Raw genomic sequence first — 19,790 nt, forward strand, 5'->3', positions numbered from 1 at the left:
AAAGTGCTGGGATTACAGGAATGAGCCACCACACCAGGCTGCTTGTAGAATTTTCTTTTTTTCTTTCTTTCTTTTTTTGAGATGGAGTCTCGCACATCTGTAGCCAGGCTGGAGTACGGTGGTGCAGTGATGCGATCTCAGCTCACTGCAACCTCCACCTCCGAGATTCAAGCTATTCTCCTGCTTCAGCCTCCTAACTGGGATTACAGATGCCCGCCACCACGCTCGGCTAATTTTTGTATTTTTAGTAGAGACGGGGTTTCACCATTTTGGTCAGGTTGGTCTCAAACTCTTGACCTGGTGATCCGCCTGCCTTGGCCTCCCAAAGTGCTGGGATTACAAGGGTGAGCCACCATGCCCGGCTGTGTAGAATTTTCTTGCAAGCTTTTGGGTAAAGAAAGAGGCTGGGCGCGGTGGCTCAATCCTGTAATCCCAGCACTTTGGGAGGCCGAGGCAGGCAGATCACCCGAGGTCAGGAGTTTGAAACTAGCCTGACCAACATGGTGAAACCCTGTCTCTACTAAAAATACAAAAATTAGCCGGGCCTGGTGGTGGCATGCACCTGTAATCCCAGCTACTCAGGAGGCTGAGGTAGGAGAATCGCTCGAGTCTGGGTGGCGGCAGTTGCAGTGAGCCAAGATGGTGCCACTGCACTCCAGCCTGGGTGACAGAGCAAGACTCCGTCTAAAGAAAAAAAGAAAAAAGAAAAGAAAAGAAAAGAAAAAAATGGCTAATTCACACAAGAAAATGTGAATTCTGCCCTCCTGGATGGGTGAATTCTGCCCTCCTGGATAGGTGAATTCTGCCCTTCTGGAACTCCACCTCCAGCTTCATCCAGCCCCCCACTCCTCTCTCCACTCCAGGAGACACAGCAGGACCCTCATGCACATGCATGCTGCACTCCGCAGCACCTACCTGAGGGCTTGTGGCTCAGAGAACTCCTCGTAACTGTGCATGGAGTCACTGTAGGATTCCCGGGAGCCCAGGGGTGGTGGGCGAACAGAATACTGGTGGACCGAGGCGTTGGGTTGCGACGTAGTATAATAGGGTGGCGGGATGCTGTTGCTCGTTTCACTGCGGTAGTCACTGTCACGATCATCCACTGCACTGTCGGGGTCATCGTCTGGAAGAGAGAGGAGGTATGGGAAGAGGGTGAGGAAGAGAGAGTGCACATGATGGGGGCCAATACAATTTCCCAGACTTAGGGTGCTGCTACCAAAGAAGAGAATTTTTTACTAGTATGGATAAAGAATTGTGGATCATGTTAATAGAGATATAGGCTTCAGAACAAGGGAGGTGAAAACCCTGCTTTGCTTTATGTGGGTCAAATTGGACCTAAAGTCTAGGGGCTAGGGTAAGTCCTACAATGTGAAGAAAACAGGGACGAAGTAGAGGGCATCCTTCAGCTCAAATGTGAGGAACAACTTTGCTGAAGATCAGGATCTCTGAAAATGAGATGGGATTTTTTCCACTGGGCAGTTAGTTTCCCATAACAGGAGTCACACAAACAGTCAGGGAGAAGTTGGAAGAAGATCGGGAGTTCAAGGTGGAGGGAATGCCCTTTAACCCTTAGAGATTTCCTGGTATCTGAGGGTGAGGGCCCCAGACCTGAACTTACATGTACAAGAACCAAGAAGATGCTGAGACATGGTTCTGTCTTTTTCAAAAAGGATTAGATTCTTAGCTTGGCAAAGCCACCACACACTTGGAATCTATCGCTAAAATGGAATGTGGTAGAGTTGCCAAACTTCATGTTTAATAAGAACTAAAAGATATTTTAGTTTAGTTTGGTTTCCTTAGAAAAAAGAACAGTTTGTTTTCTAAATCCTAAAAAAAATTCCAGTTCTCAAAGCAACATATCTGGGTGCTGGCATAATTGGGGATTGTACATTTTCTTCTTTATTCTTTTCTGCACCTTCTGAAAAAAAAAAGGTTTCAATAATTCAATCTTTTCAATTTTTTAATTAAAAAGAATGATAAAGTTATCTTTATTTTAAAAGTAAAGCAAAGGCCGGGCACAGTGGCTCACACCTGTAATCCCAGCACTTTGGGAGGCCGAGGCGGGCAGATTACTTGAGGCCAGGAGTTCAAGACCAGCCTGGGCAACATACCAAGGCCCTGTCTCTACTAAAAATACAAAAATTAGCCAGGTGTGGTGGCATGTGCCTGTAATCCCAGCTCCTTGGGAGGCTGAGGCAGGAGAATCTCTTGAACCCAGGAGGTGGAGATTGCTGTGAGCCAAGATCACACCTCTGCACTCCAGGGGCTGGGTGACACAAGACCCTGTCTCCAAAAAATAAAATAAAATAAAAGTAAAGTAAAATGTAGTCCATGAGCCAGGCAAAGTGGCTCACGCCTGTAGTCCCAGCACTTTGGGAGGCCAAGGCAGGAGGATCACTTGAGCCCAGGAGTTCAAGATCAGCCTGGGCAACATAGTAAGGCTCTTAAAAAAATTTAAAAATTAGCTGGGTGTGGTGATGGGTGCCTGTAGTCCCAGCTATTTGGGAGGCTATGGCAGGAGCATTGCTTGAGCCCAGGAGGTCGAGGTAGCAGTGAGCTATGATTACGCCACTGCACTGCAGTCTGGGCGTCAGAATGAGATCCTGAATCCAAAAAAAAAAAAAAGTAGTCCATGAAGAAAACATGAGAAGTACTGGTAAGGGGAAGAGGATGTAAAAAAATGAAAAAAACCCCAGACCCCAAAATCTCAGAGCAATGAGTGAAACCTTCAGACTTTTGCTGTATTCATCCATTCATTTAGACAGGGTCTCTCTCACTTGGGCTGGAGTGCAGTGGCGCGATCATAACTCACTGAAACCTCGACCTCCTCGGCTCAAGAGATCCTCCCATCTCAGCCTCCACAGTAGCTGGGATCACAGGCACACACCACCACGCCCAGCTAATCTTATTTATTTATTATTTTGTAGAGATGGGATCTCCCTATATTGCCCAGGCTGATCTTGAATTCCTGGGCTCAAGCGATCCTCCCGCCTCAGCTTCCCAAAGTGCTGGGATTAGCCATGAGCCACCTCAGCCGGCCAGCATTCTTTCTACCGAATTGTCCTTGACCGGGCTGAGATGTTTCCAGCCAAATTGCATGAGGCTGTGCACATGTTCACCCAGGTTTTTTTTTCCTGACAAATTATCTGCTTATGAAGGGTAAATTATTTTGAGGTGGATTCTTTTCGCTTTTGCCCAGGCTCTGCTTTCTACTAAGTAGCTCTTGACTAAATTACCTGCTTCTGGCTATTTTCAACCACTTTTGTTTTAACCGAACGGTCTGTTTTCGGCTCAATTGTCTTTCCTTTTTGACCCAATTATCTATCAGCTTTAGCTGCATTGGTGTTTTGTTTTGTTTGTTTGTTGGTTTTTGGTTTTTTCTTTGAGACAGAGTCTCACTCTGTCACCCAGGCTGGAGTGCAATGGTGTGATCTCAGCTCACTGCAGCCTCCACCTCCCAGGTTCAAATGATTCTCCTGCCTCAGCCTCCCAAGTAGCTGGGATTACAGGCACGCACCACCATGCCTGGCTAATTTTTGTATTTTTAGTAGAGACGGGGTTTCGTCACGTTGGCCAGGCTGGTCTCGAACTCCTGACCTCAAGTGATCTGCCTACCTTGGCCTCCCAAAGTGCTGGGATTACAGCGTAAACTGCCGCGCCCGGCCTATCTTTGCTTTTGACCGTATTGTTCGTTTGTGGCAAGTTGGTTGTTATCGAGCTTGCCCTGTCTGCCAAGCATTCTTTTTGGCAAAATTGATTTTATTTACTTATTTATTTATTTTAATCTATTTATTTTTTAGAGACAGGGTCTCACACTGCTGCCCAGGCTGAAGTGTAGCACAATCATGGCTCACTGCAGTCCCGACCTCCCGGGCTCAAGCAATCCTCCCGCCTCAGCCTCCCGAATAGCTGGGACTACAGGGGTGCGCAACCACACCTGGCATTTTTTTTTTGTAGAGATGGGGTCTTGCTCTGTTGCCCAGGCTGATTTCAGACTTTGAAGCTCAAGCGTCCCTCCCGCCTCAGCCTCCCAAAGTGTTGGAATTACAGGTGTGAGCCAGTGTGGCTGGCCTAAATTGATTTTTAACCAACTTGTTTTTGATAAATTGTGGTGGACCAAAGTGTTTGTCAACAGTTTCACTGGTCCTGGAGTTAGGTTTGTCAACCAGGATATGAGGAAGGAGTGAAGGACTCCCCAGTTGGTGAAGGGGAGAGGAGGCAGATTTATCCTCAGAATAGAGGACTGGCCAGACATGGTAGCTCACACCTGTAATCCTAGCACTTTGGGAGGCCGAGGTGGGAGGATTGCTTGAGGTCAGGAGTTCAAGACCAGCCTGACCAACATAGTGAAACCCTGTCTCTACTAAAAATACAAAAATTAGCCAGACATAGTGGCATGCACCTGTAATCCCAGCTACTCGGGAGGCTGAGGCAAGAGAAACGCTTGAACCTGGGAGGTGGAGGTTGCAGTATGCAGTGATTGCACCACTGTACCCCAGTCTGGGTGACAGAGCAAGACTCCATCTCAAAAAAAAGAAAAAAGAAAGAAGGAAAGAAAGAATAGAGGACTGGATTTCTCTAGAAGAGGCAGGGTATGGGAGAAAGGGAGCAACTCTTTAGGGCATGGATCTGGTCTGTGGCCTGTTAGGAGCTGGGGCGCACAGCCAGGAGGTGGGCGGCGGTTGAGTGAGCGAGTGAAGTTTCATCTGTATTTACAGTTGCTCCCCATCACTCACATTACCGCCTGAGTTCCGCCTCCTGTCAGATCAGCAGCAGCATTAAATTCTCATAGGAGACCGGGCGCAGTGGCTCAAACTTGTAATCCCAGCCCTTTGGGAGGCCAAGGCAGGTGGATCACCTGAAGTCAGGAGTTCACAACCAGCCTGGCCAACATGGTGAAACCTCGTCTTTACTAAAAATACAAAAAATTAGCTGGACGTGGTGGCGTGTGCCTGTAATCCCAGCTACTTGGGAGGCTGAGGTACAAGAATCACTTGAACCTGGGAGGCAGAGGTTGCAGTGAGGTGAGATCGCACCACTGCACTCCATCCAGCCCGGGCAACAGAGCGAGACTCTGTTTCAAAAAAAAAAAAAAGATTCTCACAGAAGCGTGAACCCTATTGTGAACTGTGCATGTGCGGGATCTACGTTGCGCGCTCCTTATGAGAATCTAATGCCTGATGATCTGTCACTGTCCCCCATCACCCCCAGATGGGACTGTCTAGTTGCAGGAAAACAAGCTCAGGGCTCCCACTGCTTCTACATGATGATGAGTTGTATCATTGTTTCATTACATACTATAATGTAATAATAATAAAAATAAAGTGCACAATGAATGCAGTGAGCTTGATTCATCCAGAAACCATCCCCCAATCCCAGTCCATAAAAAAATTGTCTTCCATGAAACTGGTCCCTCATGTCAAAAAGGTTGGGAAAAGCTGTTAGGTAGAAAAATGGACATTTAATTAGGGCCGGGCGCCGTGGCTCACTCCTGTAATCCCAGCACTTTGGGAGGCCGAGGCAGGCGGATCACGAGGTCAGGAGATGGAGACCCTCCTGGCTAACATGGTGAAACCCCGTCTCTACTAAAAATACAAAAAATTAGCCGGGCGTGGTGGCGGGTGCCCGTAGTCCCAGCTACTCAGGAGGCTGAGGCAGGAGAATGGCGTGAACCCTGGAGGCAGAGCTTGCAGTGAGCCGAGATCATGCCACTGCCCTCTAGCCTGGGCAATAGAGCGAGACTCCGTCTCAAAAAAAGGAAAAGTAAAAGGGACATTCAATTTAGGGAGGGGGTGGCTTGCCTTCTTCCCTGGGAGAGCAAATAAAGATGGAAGGTGAGGTGTGAGTGTGGGTGGACCTGGAGGGGGTGCTGAGGTCCCTGTGTGCATCTCCCTGAGGTCCCTGGCCCGCCCTTCTGTTGGAGACCCCGCCCACCTATTACCCTCTGAGTGACACTGTACTCATTTCCAAGTGGAGAAGGAAGATAGGAAGACCAAAAGGCAGGGGCTACAGGAGAGGAGGTGAGGTTATACGGGGGAGTGGGGTGCAGGGGTCACAGTGCCCAGCTGGAGGCAGGCAGGTTGTTGGTCTAAATGTCCACTCCTCCAGGCTAAACCCCCCCACCCCACCCCAATGACGGTGCCCACTCCCCAGCAGATGGCAGGCCTCCCAAGACAGGCACTAACGAAGAGGGTACAGGAAAGCTTGAAAGGGGTCTTGCCAAGCCCTCTGGCCCCCACGTGCTCATCACAGGCTCCCTGCTTCCCTGTGTGGTAGTGGGGAGGGGCCTTGGGATAACCAAGGTGCCCACCTTCCCATGCGCCTCCCAGAACATCAATCAGGCTGAGTACTTACTGTGCTGCTCACCCCAGCCAAAATAATTCCAGTTGCCTACAAAGAGAAGGGGCAGAAATAATAAAAGGGAGCAGACAGAGGGATGGGTGTAGGAAGGGGGCTCCCCTGCTGTCCTCCTCACTCTCCTCAACTGCTCCCCCCACCCCAAGAGCCCCTCTTGTCCTGAGTACCTTCCCTGAGTATCACTTTCATTGCTGACACTTGCTGTGTCTCTGCTCTCCACCTTGGGAGGAAGGTGGGATATCCCTGTTTGTTTATTTTTTTATTTTCTTTAATTTTTTTTTTTTTGAAACAGGGTCTCACTCTGTCGTCCAGCCTGGAGTGGAGTGGTGCAATCACAGCTCACTGCAGCCTCCAATTTCCAAGCTCAAGTGATCCTCCCACCTCAGCCTCCCAAGTAGCTGGGATTACAGGCATGCACCACCATGTTCAGCTAATGTTTTGGTTCTTGGTGGTTTTTCTTTTTGTTTTTTTTTTGTGTGTAGTGATGGAGTCTTGCTATGTTGGTCAGGCTGGTCTCAAACACGTGGTCTCAAGTGAGACCGAGTAGCTGGGATTTACAGGCATGAGCCACTGTGCCTGGCTCAGTTTTCAATGGGAGGACAGGCTCAGTCAGGAAGTATCAAAGTGGGTATTTGGGCCTAGGGTTTTCTGCCTATGAAGTCTGAGGTTAGCAGTCTCCCAGTCTCCACCTTTTTCCTCTCCCAGCTCTTGGATAAGGAAAGACACACTAAATTGGAAACCCTAAGGTTTGAAACACCCCTGTTGGGTGGATTTTATCATTCTATTCATTTTACGGGTGAAACTATGGGGCTCAGAGAGATGGAGTGAGCAGCCCAAAGTCACACAGCCTCTGAGCATCAGGGCCAGGGCGAGAACCACCTCTGACCATTGGCTGCTTTCTCTGCGAAACAGGGGTGACAAAATACTCCAAGGGAGGACTTGTGGGTAAATATTGAGTGGTGGTCTCCACTTCCCAAAATGAACCTGCCCCTGGCTCTAGTCCATCTGCCCAGGGGCTCTCTGACATTGCCTTCCTGCCTCCACTCTGCCTGGCCCCGCCCCCACTGCAACCTCTCAACGACCCCATTCACTGAGCGGGGGTTTGTAATTCCTTCCAGGCAGTGATGACCCCTCCCTGGCCAGGAAAGCCAAGGAACTTTCTCAATATCACTCCCCAAGTTAGTGTAGAAACAGGGTACCCCAGCTGGAGTTTCCCAAGCCCTCCTCAACCCCGGCTCCATTACCACCCTCCTGGACACATGGTGAGGGAGACACAGATACAGGGAAAGCTGTGAGAGGGGAGAAAAGGAAGATGGAAAAGCAAATGGAAAAGGTGCCAGGCATGGTGGCTCACACCTGTAATCCCAGCACTTTGGGAAGCTGAGGTGGGTGGATCACATGAGGTAAAAAATTTGAGACCAGCCTGGCCAACATGGCAAAATCCCATCTCTACTAAAAATACAAAAATTAGCTGGGCATGGTGGCATGTGCCCGTAATCCCCACTGCTCAAGAGGCTGAGGCACAAGAATTGCTCAACCCAGGAGGTGGAGGCTGCAGTGAGCCAAGATAGTACCATTGTAGTCCAGTCTGGGTGACAGAGCGAGACTCTATCTCCAAAGAAAAAAAAGAAGAAGAAGAAAAGAAAGTAAATGGGAAAGGGGAAGGAGGCTAAAGAGTGAAGTGGGGTTTGGTGTCAGCAGGTGGGAGCTCTGCCCTGAGGCTATATGATTTGCTACTTCCCCTCCACCACAGAGCAATGGGAAGTCATTTTAAGGAGGGAGACAGCTCCTCCATCCATGAAAAGACCTGGTCTGGATGCATCTGAGTGTCCACAGGGCCCAGGAAGATAAAAAATCTTGACAACTGCAGCCTTGATGGAAATAGGAAGAGGAACGTGATCATCATCATCAATAGACAAGGAGCAGTGGAAAGGGAAGCAAAGTTGGAGTCCCTCAGACCTGGGTTCAAATCCTGGCTCTGCCAGTTGCCGGGTGTGTGGCCTTGGGTAAATCACATCTCCTCTTGGGCCTCAGTTTCTCCATCTAAGAAAATGGGTTAGTGAAACAGCCTTCATCTGTTGTATGTGCGCCTGTTGCACATGTGCTGGCAGGATCTTCTGTCCGTGTCTGTCTGCACCATCTGACGTGGGCTGCTCGGGGTTTGTGCTAACCCAGTGAATAGTTTGTGGAATAAGTTATACGCCCTCATCCAGCATCTGATGAATGGAAGTGAAGCATCTACGAAGTGTTTTTCATGTCTCTAGATGTCCTGGATTCTTCCAACAGCCCTCAGAGTGAGGGGGCTGTCAGATGCGCTATTTCAAAGAGAGGGCCCCTAAATATCGAAGAGGGACACTGGCCTGCCCATGACCACATAGCAAGGTGGGAATCAAGCCCAAGTCTCAGAACTCTCCTTCCTTCCTTCCTTCCTTTCTTCCTTTCTTCCTTCTTGTCTTTCTGTGTTTCATCAAGCCCAAGTGTCAGAACTCTTCTCTTTCCTTTCCTTTCCTTCCTTTCCTTCCTTCCTTCCATCCTTCCTTCCTTCCTTCCTTCCTTTCTCTCTCTCTCTCTTTCTTTCTCTTTCTTTTTTTTTTTTTTTTTGAGACGGAGTCTCACTCTGTCGCCCAGGCTGGAGTGCAGTGGCACGATCTCGGCTCACTGCAAGCTCCACCTCCTGGGTTCACGCCATTCTCCTGCCTCAGCCTTCCGAGTAGCTGGGACTACAGGCGCCCGCCACCACGTCCGGCTAATTTTTTTTTTGTATTTTTCTTTTTTTAGTAGAGACAGGGTTTCACCGTGGTCTCGATCTCCTGACCTCGTGATCAGCCCGCCTCGGCCTCCCAAAGTGCTGGGATTACAAGCGTGAGCCACCGCGCCCGGCCTCTCTCTCTCTTTCTTTCTTTCTTTCTTTCTTTCTTTCTTTCTTTCTTTCTTTCTTTCCTTCCTTCTTCTTTCTCTCTCTCTCTCTCTTTCTCTTTCTTTCCTTCCTTCTTTTTTTGAGTCAGAGTCTCGCTCTGTCACCCAGGCTGGAGTGCAGTGGCATGATCTTGGCCCACTGCACACTCTGCCTCCTGGGTTCAAGCAATTCTCCTGCCTCAGCCTCCTGTGTAGCTGGGATTACAGGCACCCACCACCACGCCTGTTCAATTTTTTTGTATTTATAGTAGAGATGGAGTTTTGCCCTGTTGGCCAGGCTGGTCTCGTACTCCTGACCTCGGCCTCCCAAAGTGCTGGGATTACAGTGGTGAGCCACCATGCCCAGCCTCAGAACACTAATTTCTAATCCACTGTAAGTGGACACTGCACTCTCAGGACTTGTGTCTCCAGACTGGAGGAGCCTTTAGACAGGACGGTCATGGGGTAGGGGAGGGATGAGGGTTTCAGCTGATGCCTAAGGAAGAATCAAGAAGTACTTACAGCACTGGTTGCTGGGGACAGGCAGAGGCTTGTCTTGCTCATCTTGGAACGAATACTGAAGGGGTGGGGGAAGGAGAAAGGGCTTATCTCAGAGGGGCCAAAGGCCAGGGGACCAGGATAGTCCTCTGTTCTGTCCCATCCCGACTTCCCTCTACCTCCCAAATTCTCTCCTTCTCTATGAGAAGGATACAGGGAGTAAGAGAGAAAAGGAGAGAAAGACACACACACACACACACACACACACGAAAGAGAGAGAGAGAGAGACAGAGAAAAAGTGAGAAATGGAGATAGAAAAAAGACTAGGGACCAGGTGCAGTGGCTCACACCTGTAATCCCAGCACTTTGGGAGGCCGAGGTGGGCAGATCACTTGAGGTCAGGAGTTTGAGACCAGCCTGGCCAACATGGTAAAACCCTGTCTCTATTAAAAATACAAAAAATTAGCTGGGCGTGGTGGCATGCGCCTGTAATCCCAGCTACTTGTGAGGCTGAGGTACGAGATTCACTTGAACCTGGGAGGCAGAGGTTGCAGTGAGCCGAGATTGTGCCATTGCACTCCAGCTTGGACAACAGAGGGAGGCTCCGTCTCGAAAAAACAAACAAACAAACAACTAGGTATATACCTAAAGGAAAAGAAATTATCCTACAAAAAGACACATGCACATGTATGTTCATGGCAGCGCTATTCACAATAGCAAAGACATGGAATCAACTTAGGTGCCCATCAATGGTGGATTGGATTTTTTTTTTTTTTTTTTTTTTTTGAGACGGGGTCTCACTCTGTCTCCCTGGCTGGAGTGCAGTGGCATAATCTCAGCTCACTGCAACCTCCTCCTGAGTAACTGGGATTATAGGTGCATGCCGCCATGCCCAGCTAATTTTTCTATTTTTAGTAGAGACGGTTTCACCATGTTGGCCAGGCTGGTCTTGAACTCCTGACCTCAGGTGATCCTTCCGCCTTGGCCTCCCAAAGTGCTGGGATTACAGGCGTGAGCCACCACGCCCGGCTTGGATTTTTTTTTTTTTTTTTAATGTGGTACCTATACACCATGGAGAACTACACAACCATAAAAATGAATTAAATCATGTCCTTTGCACAAATATGCATGTGGCTGGGGGCCAGTATCCTAAGCAAACCCATCCAAAAACGGAAAACCAAATCCCACATGTTATCGCTTATAAGTGCAATCTAAACATTGGGTGCTCATGGACATAAAGATGGAAACAGTAGGCTGGGTGCCGTGGCTCGCATCTGCAATCCTTGCACTTTGGAAGGCCGAGGCGGGCAGATCACGAGGTCAAGAGATCAAGACCATCCTGGCTAAACGGTGAAACCCCATCTCTACTAAAAATACAAAAATTAGCCAGGTGTGGTGGCACACACCTGTAGTCTCAGCTACTCGGGAGGCCGAGGCAGGAGAATCACTTGAACCTGGGAGGTGGAGGTTGCAGTGAGCCGAGATCCCGCCACTGCACTCCAGCCTGGTGACAGAGCGAGACTCCGTCTCAAAAAAGAAAAAAAAAAAAAGATGGGAACAGTAGATATTGGGGACTCCAGAAGGGAGGAAGGAGGGAGCAGGACAAGGGTGAAAAAACTACCTGTTGGGTACTGTGTTTACAATTTGAGTAATGCCATGGAATTCCAAACCTTAGCATCATGCAATACATTCATGTACCCCCCAAATGAAATATAAATTTTTTTATTTTATTATTATTATCAATATTATTATTTTGAGACAGAGCCTTGTTCTGTCGCCCAGGCAGGCGTGATCTCGGCTCACTGCAACCTCTGCCTCCCAGATTCAAGTGATTCTCCCACCTCAGCCTCCCAAGGAGCTGGAATGACAGGAGCCCACCACCATGCCTATCTAATTTTTTATATTTTTAGTAGAGACGGGGTTTCACCATGTTGGCCAGGCTGGTCTCGAACTCCTGGTCTCGAACTCCAATGATCTGCCCGCCACGGCCTCCCAAATTGCTGGGATTACAGGTGTGAGCCACTGAGCCTGGCTAATTTTTTTTTTTTTTTTGTATTTTTAGTAGAGACAGGGTTTCACTATGTTGGCCAGGCTGCTCTTGAACTCCTGACCTCAGGTGATCTGCCCACCTTCGCCTCTCAAAGTGCTGGGATTCCAGGCGTGAGCCACTGCACGTGGCCTCTGCATGTTTCTTGACCCCAACATTGTCTAGAGACTGGACCACATGGGTCATGGATGCAGTCAGGTTACAAAGAGTTAGAAACAGAGATGCAGGGAAAGACAAGCTCAGAGAGAAACAGCATCTGTAAGTGAAAATCGTGGGGAGACAGAGACAGAAACAAGGAAGAAAACAGCCCCCTCCCACCCCAACACTCACTTCATCCTGGTCCCGCATAGCATTGAGCTGCTCCAGCTTCTTGGCCCAGTAGCGAGCCTCCTCTTCAGGAATGTCTGTAAGCAGAGCCCTGTCCATGAGCCTGGAAGCCCCTCCCTGCCCTTCAGCCTCCATCCTCCAGGCCTACTGAGCTCCAGCCGGGCCCTGGCTTCTAGGGTCTTTGGCAAAGCCTCGGAAGTAGGGGTGGGCTGGTCTGTGATCTCGGGAGGGTGGATGGAGATGAAGGGGAGGTACCGTGGTGCCTCTGATGCCCCTCTTCCCAGAGCTGGATGGAGAATAGTTGGCGGATGAGAGGAGAGAGCCTTTACGAGGGTGGGGAAGCCATTGTTTTTATTTAATTTTTTAATTTTTTAATTGTTTCTTGAGATGGAATCTCACTCTGTTGCCCAGGCTGGAGTGAAGTGGTACGATCTCAGCTCACTGCAACCTCTGCCTCCTGGGTTCAAGCGATTCTCCTGCCTCAGCCTCCCAAGTAGCTGGGATTACAGGCGTGTGCCACCAGGCCCAGCTAATTTTTTTGTATTTTGAGTAGAGATAGGGTTTCTCCATGTTGGCCGGGCTGGTCTCAAATTCCTGACGTCAGGTGATCCATTCGCCTCGGCCTCTCAAAGTGCTGGGATTACAGGCGTGAGCCACCACGCCCAGCCCATCGTTTTTATTTTTATTTTTTTTAGAGACAGGGTCTCGTTCTGTCACCCAGGCTGGAGTGCAGTGGCACAATCACAGCTCACTGAAGCCTCAAACTCCTGGGCTTGAGCCATCCTCTTGCCTCAGCCTCCCAGATAGTTGGGACTACAGAAACGCAGCACCATGCCTGGTGAATTTTTAACTTTTTCAAAGAGATGGGATCTCACTAGATGGCCCAGGCTAGTCTCAAACCCCTGGCCTCAAATGATCCTCCCCCCTCGGCCTCCCAAAGTGCTGGGATTACAGAGATGAGAAGCTATGCCTGGCCAGCCATGGGTTCTTACAAGAATGAGGTAGAGAGACTCAAGGTGCTTCCAGGAAACGAAGAGGGGACTATCTGTTCTCAGCCTCTGTCTACATGTCTCTCTCTGTCTCTCTTTGTCTCTCCGTCTCTCTGTCTCTGTCTGTCTCTCTTCCTATCCCCAGCTCACTGTTGCAGTCTCAGGCATCACCAAGGAACAGCCAGGATAGCTCAACCCTGAACGCCCTGGATCGTGAAGCATTTGCAGCTCACTGGGAAGCTACGGGGCCCAGGTCATGGCCCGCACGCAGCAGGTTCACATCCCTGTTCTCTGCAACCCAAGAAACTCTCTTCTGGCGCGAAGGACCCTCATTCTCAGCCTGAAGGGTCAGCTAGACCTACCCAGGCCTGTTCACTCTCCTGGAATAGCTGAGTGAGTCTACAAGTGGGGCTGGGGCTGGGTGAAGGTCCTGGGCCCCTGTACTCACCTAAGGGTAGCTCAAAGCGCGTGTCCAGGAGGATGCGGTGGAAGGTGGGGTCCTTGGTGCCGCAGATCTCGCTGTCCGCCATGATGACCTGGGAGTCCAGCGTCAGCCACTCTCCAGGGCCCTCCTGGGGGTTGAGGGAGGAGGTGTGTGGGTCAGGAATCTGCTGGTCACTAGTCCCCAGGGCCCCTACTCTCACGTGAGACATCCCCCTCACCCCTACCCCAAAACAAAAGTCATGTCTCCTCTCTCTCTTTCCTTCCTTCCTTCCCTCCCTGCTTCCTTCCTTCCTTTCTTTCCCTTCCTCCCTTTCTTCCTTTCTTTTCCTTCCTTCCTTCCTTTCTTTTCCTTCCTTCCTTTCTCTCTCTTTTCTCTTTTCTTTTTTTTTTTTTTTTTGAGACAGAGTCTCGCTCTGTCGCCCAGGCTGGATGGAGTGCAGTGGCGCGATCTCGGCGCACTGCAAGCTCCGCCTCCTGGGTTCACGCCATTCTCCTGCCTCAGCCTCCCGAGTAGCTGGGACTACCGGCGCCTACCACCACGCCCGGTTAACTTTTTGTATTTTTAGTAGAGGCGGGGTTTCATCGTGTTAACCAGGGTGATCTCGATCTCCTGACCTCATGATCCACCCACCTCGGCCTCCAAAACTGCTGGGATTACAGGTGTGAGCCACCACACCCGGCCCCTTTTTTTTTTTTTTGAGATGGAGCTTCACTGTTGTTGCCCAGGCTGGAGTGCAATGGTGTGATCTTGGCTCACTGCAACCTCTGTCTCCAAGGTGCAAGTGATTCTTTCCTTCCTTCCTCCCTCCCTCTTTTCTTTTTTCTTTCTTCTTCTTTCTTTCTTTCTTTTTCTTTCCTTCTTTCTTCTCCTTCCCTCCCTCCCTCTCTTTCTTCTTTTCTTTCCCTTCCTTCCTTCCTTCCTTCCTTCCTTCCTTCCTTCCTTCCTTCCTTCTCTTCCTCTCTTTCTCTCTCTTTCTTTCTTTCTTTTTAGAGATGGGGTGTCACTATGTTGCCCAAGCTCATCTCGAACTCCTGGCCTCAAATGATCCTCCTGCCTCAGCTTCCAGTAGCTGGGACTACAGGCACATGCCACAGTGCCTGGCTGTGTCCCCATGTTACACATGAGGAAACTGAGACTCAGAGAAGGGAAGGTCTCAGTCCAGGGCCACATGGTGAGTCAGGGGAACCCAGAGCAAAGGACCCAGAGGGGGAGCCCCTAGGGGTTATGTAGGGGCAGTCCCAGCCCGACATGGTCATTCCCCACCCTTGATAAGAGGTTATGAGACTCTGACTTCGGATAAAAGCCCTGGAACCTCCCATCGTCCACGGAGAAAGTCCCCCAGGAGAGCGAGCCCATTTCCCCTCGTTCAGGAACGTGAGCCTTTGAGCAAGTGGGGTCCACCCTGAACCTCAGTCTGTTCATTATTCAAATGGGAATGATCTTCGGTAGAATCCACTTTCTGCCGCCCCAGGTGACCCGGCCTCCCTCACACTTGAAGGGCCATTGAGGGAATTTTGGGTCTTCCTCAAGGCTTCCTTTTATATATTTTAATTTTAATTTAATTTTTTTTTTTTTTTTGAGACGGAGTCTTGCTCTGTTGCCCAGGCTGGAGTGCAGTGGTGGGATCTCAGCTCACTGCAAGCTCCGCCTCCCAGGTTCACGCCATTCTCCTGCGTTCACGCCATTCTCCTGCCTCAGCCTCCCAAGTAGCTGGGACTGCAGGTGCCCGCCACCACGCCTGGCTAATTTTTTTGTATTTTTAGAGAGATGGGGTTTCACCGTGTTTGCCAGGATGTTCTCGATCTCCTGACCTTGTGATCTACCCGCCTAGGCCTCCCAAAGTGCTGGGATTACAGGCATGAGCCACCGAGCCTGGCCTAATTTAATTTTTTTGAGACAGGTCTCACTCTATCACCCAGGCTGGAGTGCTGTGGTGTGATCTCGGCTCACTGGAACCTCCGCTTCCCAGGTTCAAGTGATTCTCCTAACTCAGCCTCCTGAGCTGCTGGGATTACAGGTACGTGCCAGCACACCCGGCTAATTTTTTGTATTTTTTAGTAGAGACTGGGTTTCACCATGTTGCCCAGGCTGGTCTACTGAGCTCAGGCAGTCCACCTGCCTCGGCCTCCCAAAGTGCTGGGATTAGAGGTGTGAGCCACCGTGCCCGGCCAAGGCTTCCTTTTAGACTCACTTACCTAGATTGTTGCAACGATTTCATCCCTCTGCATTCATTCATTCAAAAACAAACACTGGCCAGGTGTGGTGACTCACATCTGTAATCCCAGCACTTTTCGAGGCCAAGGTGGGCAGATCAGTTGAGGTCAGGAGTTCAAGACCAGCCTGGCCAACATGGTGAAACCCCATCTCTACTAAAAATGCAAAAATTAGCTGGGTGTGGTGGCGGGAGCCTGTAATCCCAGCACTTTGGGAGGCCGAGGTGGGCGGATCACTTGACATCAGGAGTTCAAGACCAGCCTGGCCAACATGGTGAAACCCTATCTCTACTAAAAATGTAAAAATTAGCTGGGTGTGGTGGCAGACACCTGTAATCCCAGCTACTCAGGAGGCTGAGGCAGGAGAATCACTAGAGCCAGCGAGGCGGAGGTTGCAGTGAGCCAAAATCATGCCATTGCACTCCAGCCTGGGTGACAGAGCAAGACTCTGTCTCAAAGTAAAATAAAATAAAATGACAAAAACGAACAAACAAAAAACAGTCTCCAGTCCCTCCTCTATGCCTGGTTCATACTGGGTGATGCCAGGGTCCCCAAGAGGCCCCAGCCATCATCACCCTGGCCCCTGAGGAGCCCATAGCCCTGGGAAACAGGGCAGGACACAGGCACCCCCAGCCCCATGAGGTCATAGCTAGCCCAGAGGGAGGAAGGAGGGCTAAAGGATCCAGAGGGAAGTCAGAGAGGGCTTCCTGGAGGAGGGTACATGGGAATTTAGAAGGTGATGGAAAAGAGGACACTTGAAGCTCAGGGAACACACTATACAAAGGTTCAGAGGGTGGAATCTGGGAAGAGTGGAGGTTGGAGTGGGGGGAGAGATGAGACTAGTGGGCAGGTGCCATCTGAAGGGCCTCCCAAGGCAGATGGACAGGGGAGGACAGATCAGAGCTCCAGCTAATAAGACCTTCCTGGGGTCAGCATGGAGGGGTTGAGACTTAAGGTCAGGGCCAGGGATTGGGCTGTGGGACAGATAAATAGACATGACCACGGCCTGGCGTGGTGGCTTGCACCTGTAATACCAGCACTTTGGGAGGCTAAGGTGGGCGGATTGCTTGAGCCCAGGAGTTCGAAACCAGCCTGGGCAACATGGCAAAACACTGTCTCTATTAAAAATACAAAAAAAATGAGGGGGGCGTGGTGGCATGCACCTGCAGTCCCAGCTACTCAGGAGGCTGAGGTGGGAGGATCACTTGAGCCTGGGAAGTCGAGGCTGCAGTGGGCCGTGATCATGCCACTGCACTCCAGCCTGGGCAACAGAGTGAGACCCTGTCTCAAAAATAAATAATTAAAAAAAAAATAGACATCACTACTACCTGCTGACCATGATGCACAGGCTGAGGGGCCAGGGTTGTTACCTAGCACCTTCTTATGAGCTGGTGTAACCTTCCTGCTGCTGCCCATCTGGGACACAAAGTGCCAATTGCCTACATTATCCCTTTTCTCCTTCCAAGGTAATACATTTTTAGTTGTGCCTAGGGTTGCACAGCCTAGAACTACATTTTCCAGCCTAGGACTACATTTCCCAGAATCCCTCGCAGCAAGGTGTTGGCCACATGTCTAAGTTCTGGCCAATGAGATGTGCATGAACCACCCCCATCCCCCACAACCAGCACCTTTCCGTGGTTGGAATGAAGATGCAATGGTGAGCCTAAAGCAGCCATTTGGGGCCACAAGGTGGAAGCCACATGGAGAGACAGGCAGAGCAAGATGGAAGGTGTATAGGCCCTAGTGACTTTGGAAGGTCCGTGGCAATCCCAAGTGTCCACATTGATGTTGTCAGGGGATAGGAGATAAATGCCCATCTTATTTAGCCCACTGGTCACTGGGCTTCTGCAAGGCACTCCTCCTTCCTCACCCTCAGGCCACCCACCACTCACCTCATTGGACTGGCGGATGGTCCTCAGTGGGATCCACACAGTGCCCACCATTGTGTCCCAGATGAGACCCTTGTTCCACACCTCCACTGTCAGTCCCAAATCCAGACGGTTAATCTCACTGTGGAAAAAGGAGAGGGGGCATCGAGGGAGCAGGAGGGAGGAAACGGGGGCCCAGAGAGGTTAGTTCATTTGCCTGAGAACACAAGCATACTGCAATTCAAACCTAGGTTTGGGAGTGTCCTAGGTGGTAGGGTAACATGGTGGTTCTCATTTTATAGAGGGAAACTGAGGCCAGTGGGGGAAGTTAAGAGCTCAGTGTATCACAAAAGAACCAGGATTCAAAGCCAGAAAGGACGGCGTGGGGATAGATGTTACACATTGCCTGTACCTTCATCTTTCTGAGCCCTTCCTTGGGCCCGCCAACCCTGACCATGCTGGGTAAGTGAGGAAGAGGCTCAAATACCCTCCATAGCTCCCTTTACCCCCAGGATAAGGACATTCGGGGCACCTCTGTCCTTCCCAGTGTGATCTCCATCTAATGATATGAGGACACGATCCCACCTCAAAGCACTTTCCCTGCAGGCCTCGCCCTAGACATATGTGGATTCGGGGGAGCAGGAAACTTGGTGAAATGTGAGATTCACTGAATTTACAGTTTACCAAAGATTTATCTTAAGGAATGTATTTTTAAAATATGGCCGACTGCGGTGGCTCATGCCTGTAATCCCAGCACTTTGGGAGGCCGAGATGGGCGGATCACCTGAGGTTGGGAGTTTGAGACTAGCCTGACCAACATGGAGAAACCTCGTCTCCACTAAAAATATAACATTAGCTGGGCGTGATGGTGCATGTCTGTAATCCCAGATACTCGGGAGGCTGAGGCAGGAGAATCACTTGAACCCGGGAGGCGGAGGTTGCGGTGAGCCAAGATCACGCCATTGCACTCCAGCTTGGGCAACAAAAGCAAAACTCAGTCTCAAAAAAAAAAAAAAGTATATATATATCGTTGGCTGGGTGTGGTGGCTCACGGCTCACGCCTGTAATCCCAGCACTTTGGAAGGCCGAGGTGGGTGGATCATCCGAGGTTAAAAGTTCAAGACCAGCCTGGCCAACATGGTGAAACCCGGTCTCTACTAAATACACAAAAATTAGCCGGGCATAGTGGCACGCACACGTAGTCCCAGCTACTCGGGAGGCTAAGGCAGGAAAATAGCTTGAACCCAGGAGGCAGAGGTTGCAGTGAGCCAAGATTGCACCACTGCGCTCCAGCCTGGGCCACAGAGTGAGGCTCCGTCTCAAAATAAAAAAAATAAAAAAAATTTTAAAAAAGGAAAAAAAATCCATTGGCCAGGTGCAGTGGCTCACGTCTATAATCCCAGCACTTTGGGAGGCTGAGGTGAGCGGATCACCTGAGTCCAGGAGTTTGAGACTAGCCTGGCCACCATAGTGAAACACCATCTCTACTTAAAACACAAAAATTAACTGGGTGTGGTGGCACATGCTTGTAATCCCAACTAGTTGGGAGGCTGAGGCAGGAGGATCACTTGAACCTGGGAGGTGGAGGTTGAAGTGAGCCGAGATTACGCCACTGTACTCCAGCCTGGGCAACAGAGTGAGGCTCTGCCTCAAAACAAGCAAACAAACAAACAAACAAACAAAATTGGTGGCAAGGCCTGGGAAGGCATGATGCCCTGAAATTGTAGCTTGGAGGTGGTGGTCAGGGAGGGCTTCACTGAGGAGGTGACACAAGCTGAGACCTGAAGGAGAAGAGCCAGCTGGGGACAGGAGAGCAAGTGCAAGGGCCCTGGGGCAAGAACAAGCTGGGAAGTGCTGGAGAAAGGGGCAGAGGTGGGTGTGGCTGGGGTAGGTGAGGGAGATAGAGCGAGAACCTGGTGGGAACCAGGGGGAAGGCTGTGGATTTTATTGTGAGGTCGATGAGCCACGGACAAGTTTGGAACATGGGAGTCACAGGATGTGATTTGCAGTTTTAAAAATATCCCCCGGCTGCCTGGAGGAGAACAGATTGTAGGAGGTGGATGGCACAGGAGGCCAGGGCGGAGGCTGGCGGACAGCAGGGACTTGGCTGGTGGCCGCGGAGACCAAGGGAAGTGATTGGATTGGGGATGT

At 50.3% G+C, this 19,790-nt stretch overlaps 1 protein-coding gene across 6 annotated transcripts in view; it reads right to left on the reverse strand.

The window, feature by feature from the left end:
- The window catches only part of UNC13A (unc-13 homolog A), a 91,874-nt gene that overhangs the window by 57,577 nt on the left and 14,507 nt on the right, over positions 1–19,790 (reverse strand). For all 6 annotated transcript variants that reach the window (XM_055239269.2, XM_055239267.2, XM_055239266.2 and 3 more), the window contains exons 4-9: positions 17,664–17,781; positions 13,562–13,685; positions 12,128–12,201; positions 9,775–9,829; positions 6,355–6,390; positions 916–1,123 (exon numbers count right to left, since the gene is read on the reverse strand). In XM_055239269.2, the coding sequence (XP_055095244.1) occupies positions 916–1,123; positions 6,355–6,390; positions 9,775–9,829; positions 12,128–12,201; positions 13,562–13,685; positions 17,664–17,781 (615 nt within the window). The remainder of the gene's footprint in view (positions 1–915; positions 1,124–6,354; positions 6,391–9,774; positions 9,830–12,127; positions 12,202–13,561; positions 13,686–17,663; positions 17,782–19,790) is intronic.

The sequence above is a fragment of the Symphalangus syndactylus genome, chromosome 13 (assembly GCF_028878055.3).
Source record: "Symphalangus syndactylus isolate Jambi chromosome 13, NHGRI_mSymSyn1-v2.1_pri, whole genome shotgun sequence".
Classification (NCBI taxonomy): Eukaryota; Metazoa; Chordata; class Mammalia; order Primates; family Hylobatidae; genus Symphalangus; species Symphalangus syndactylus.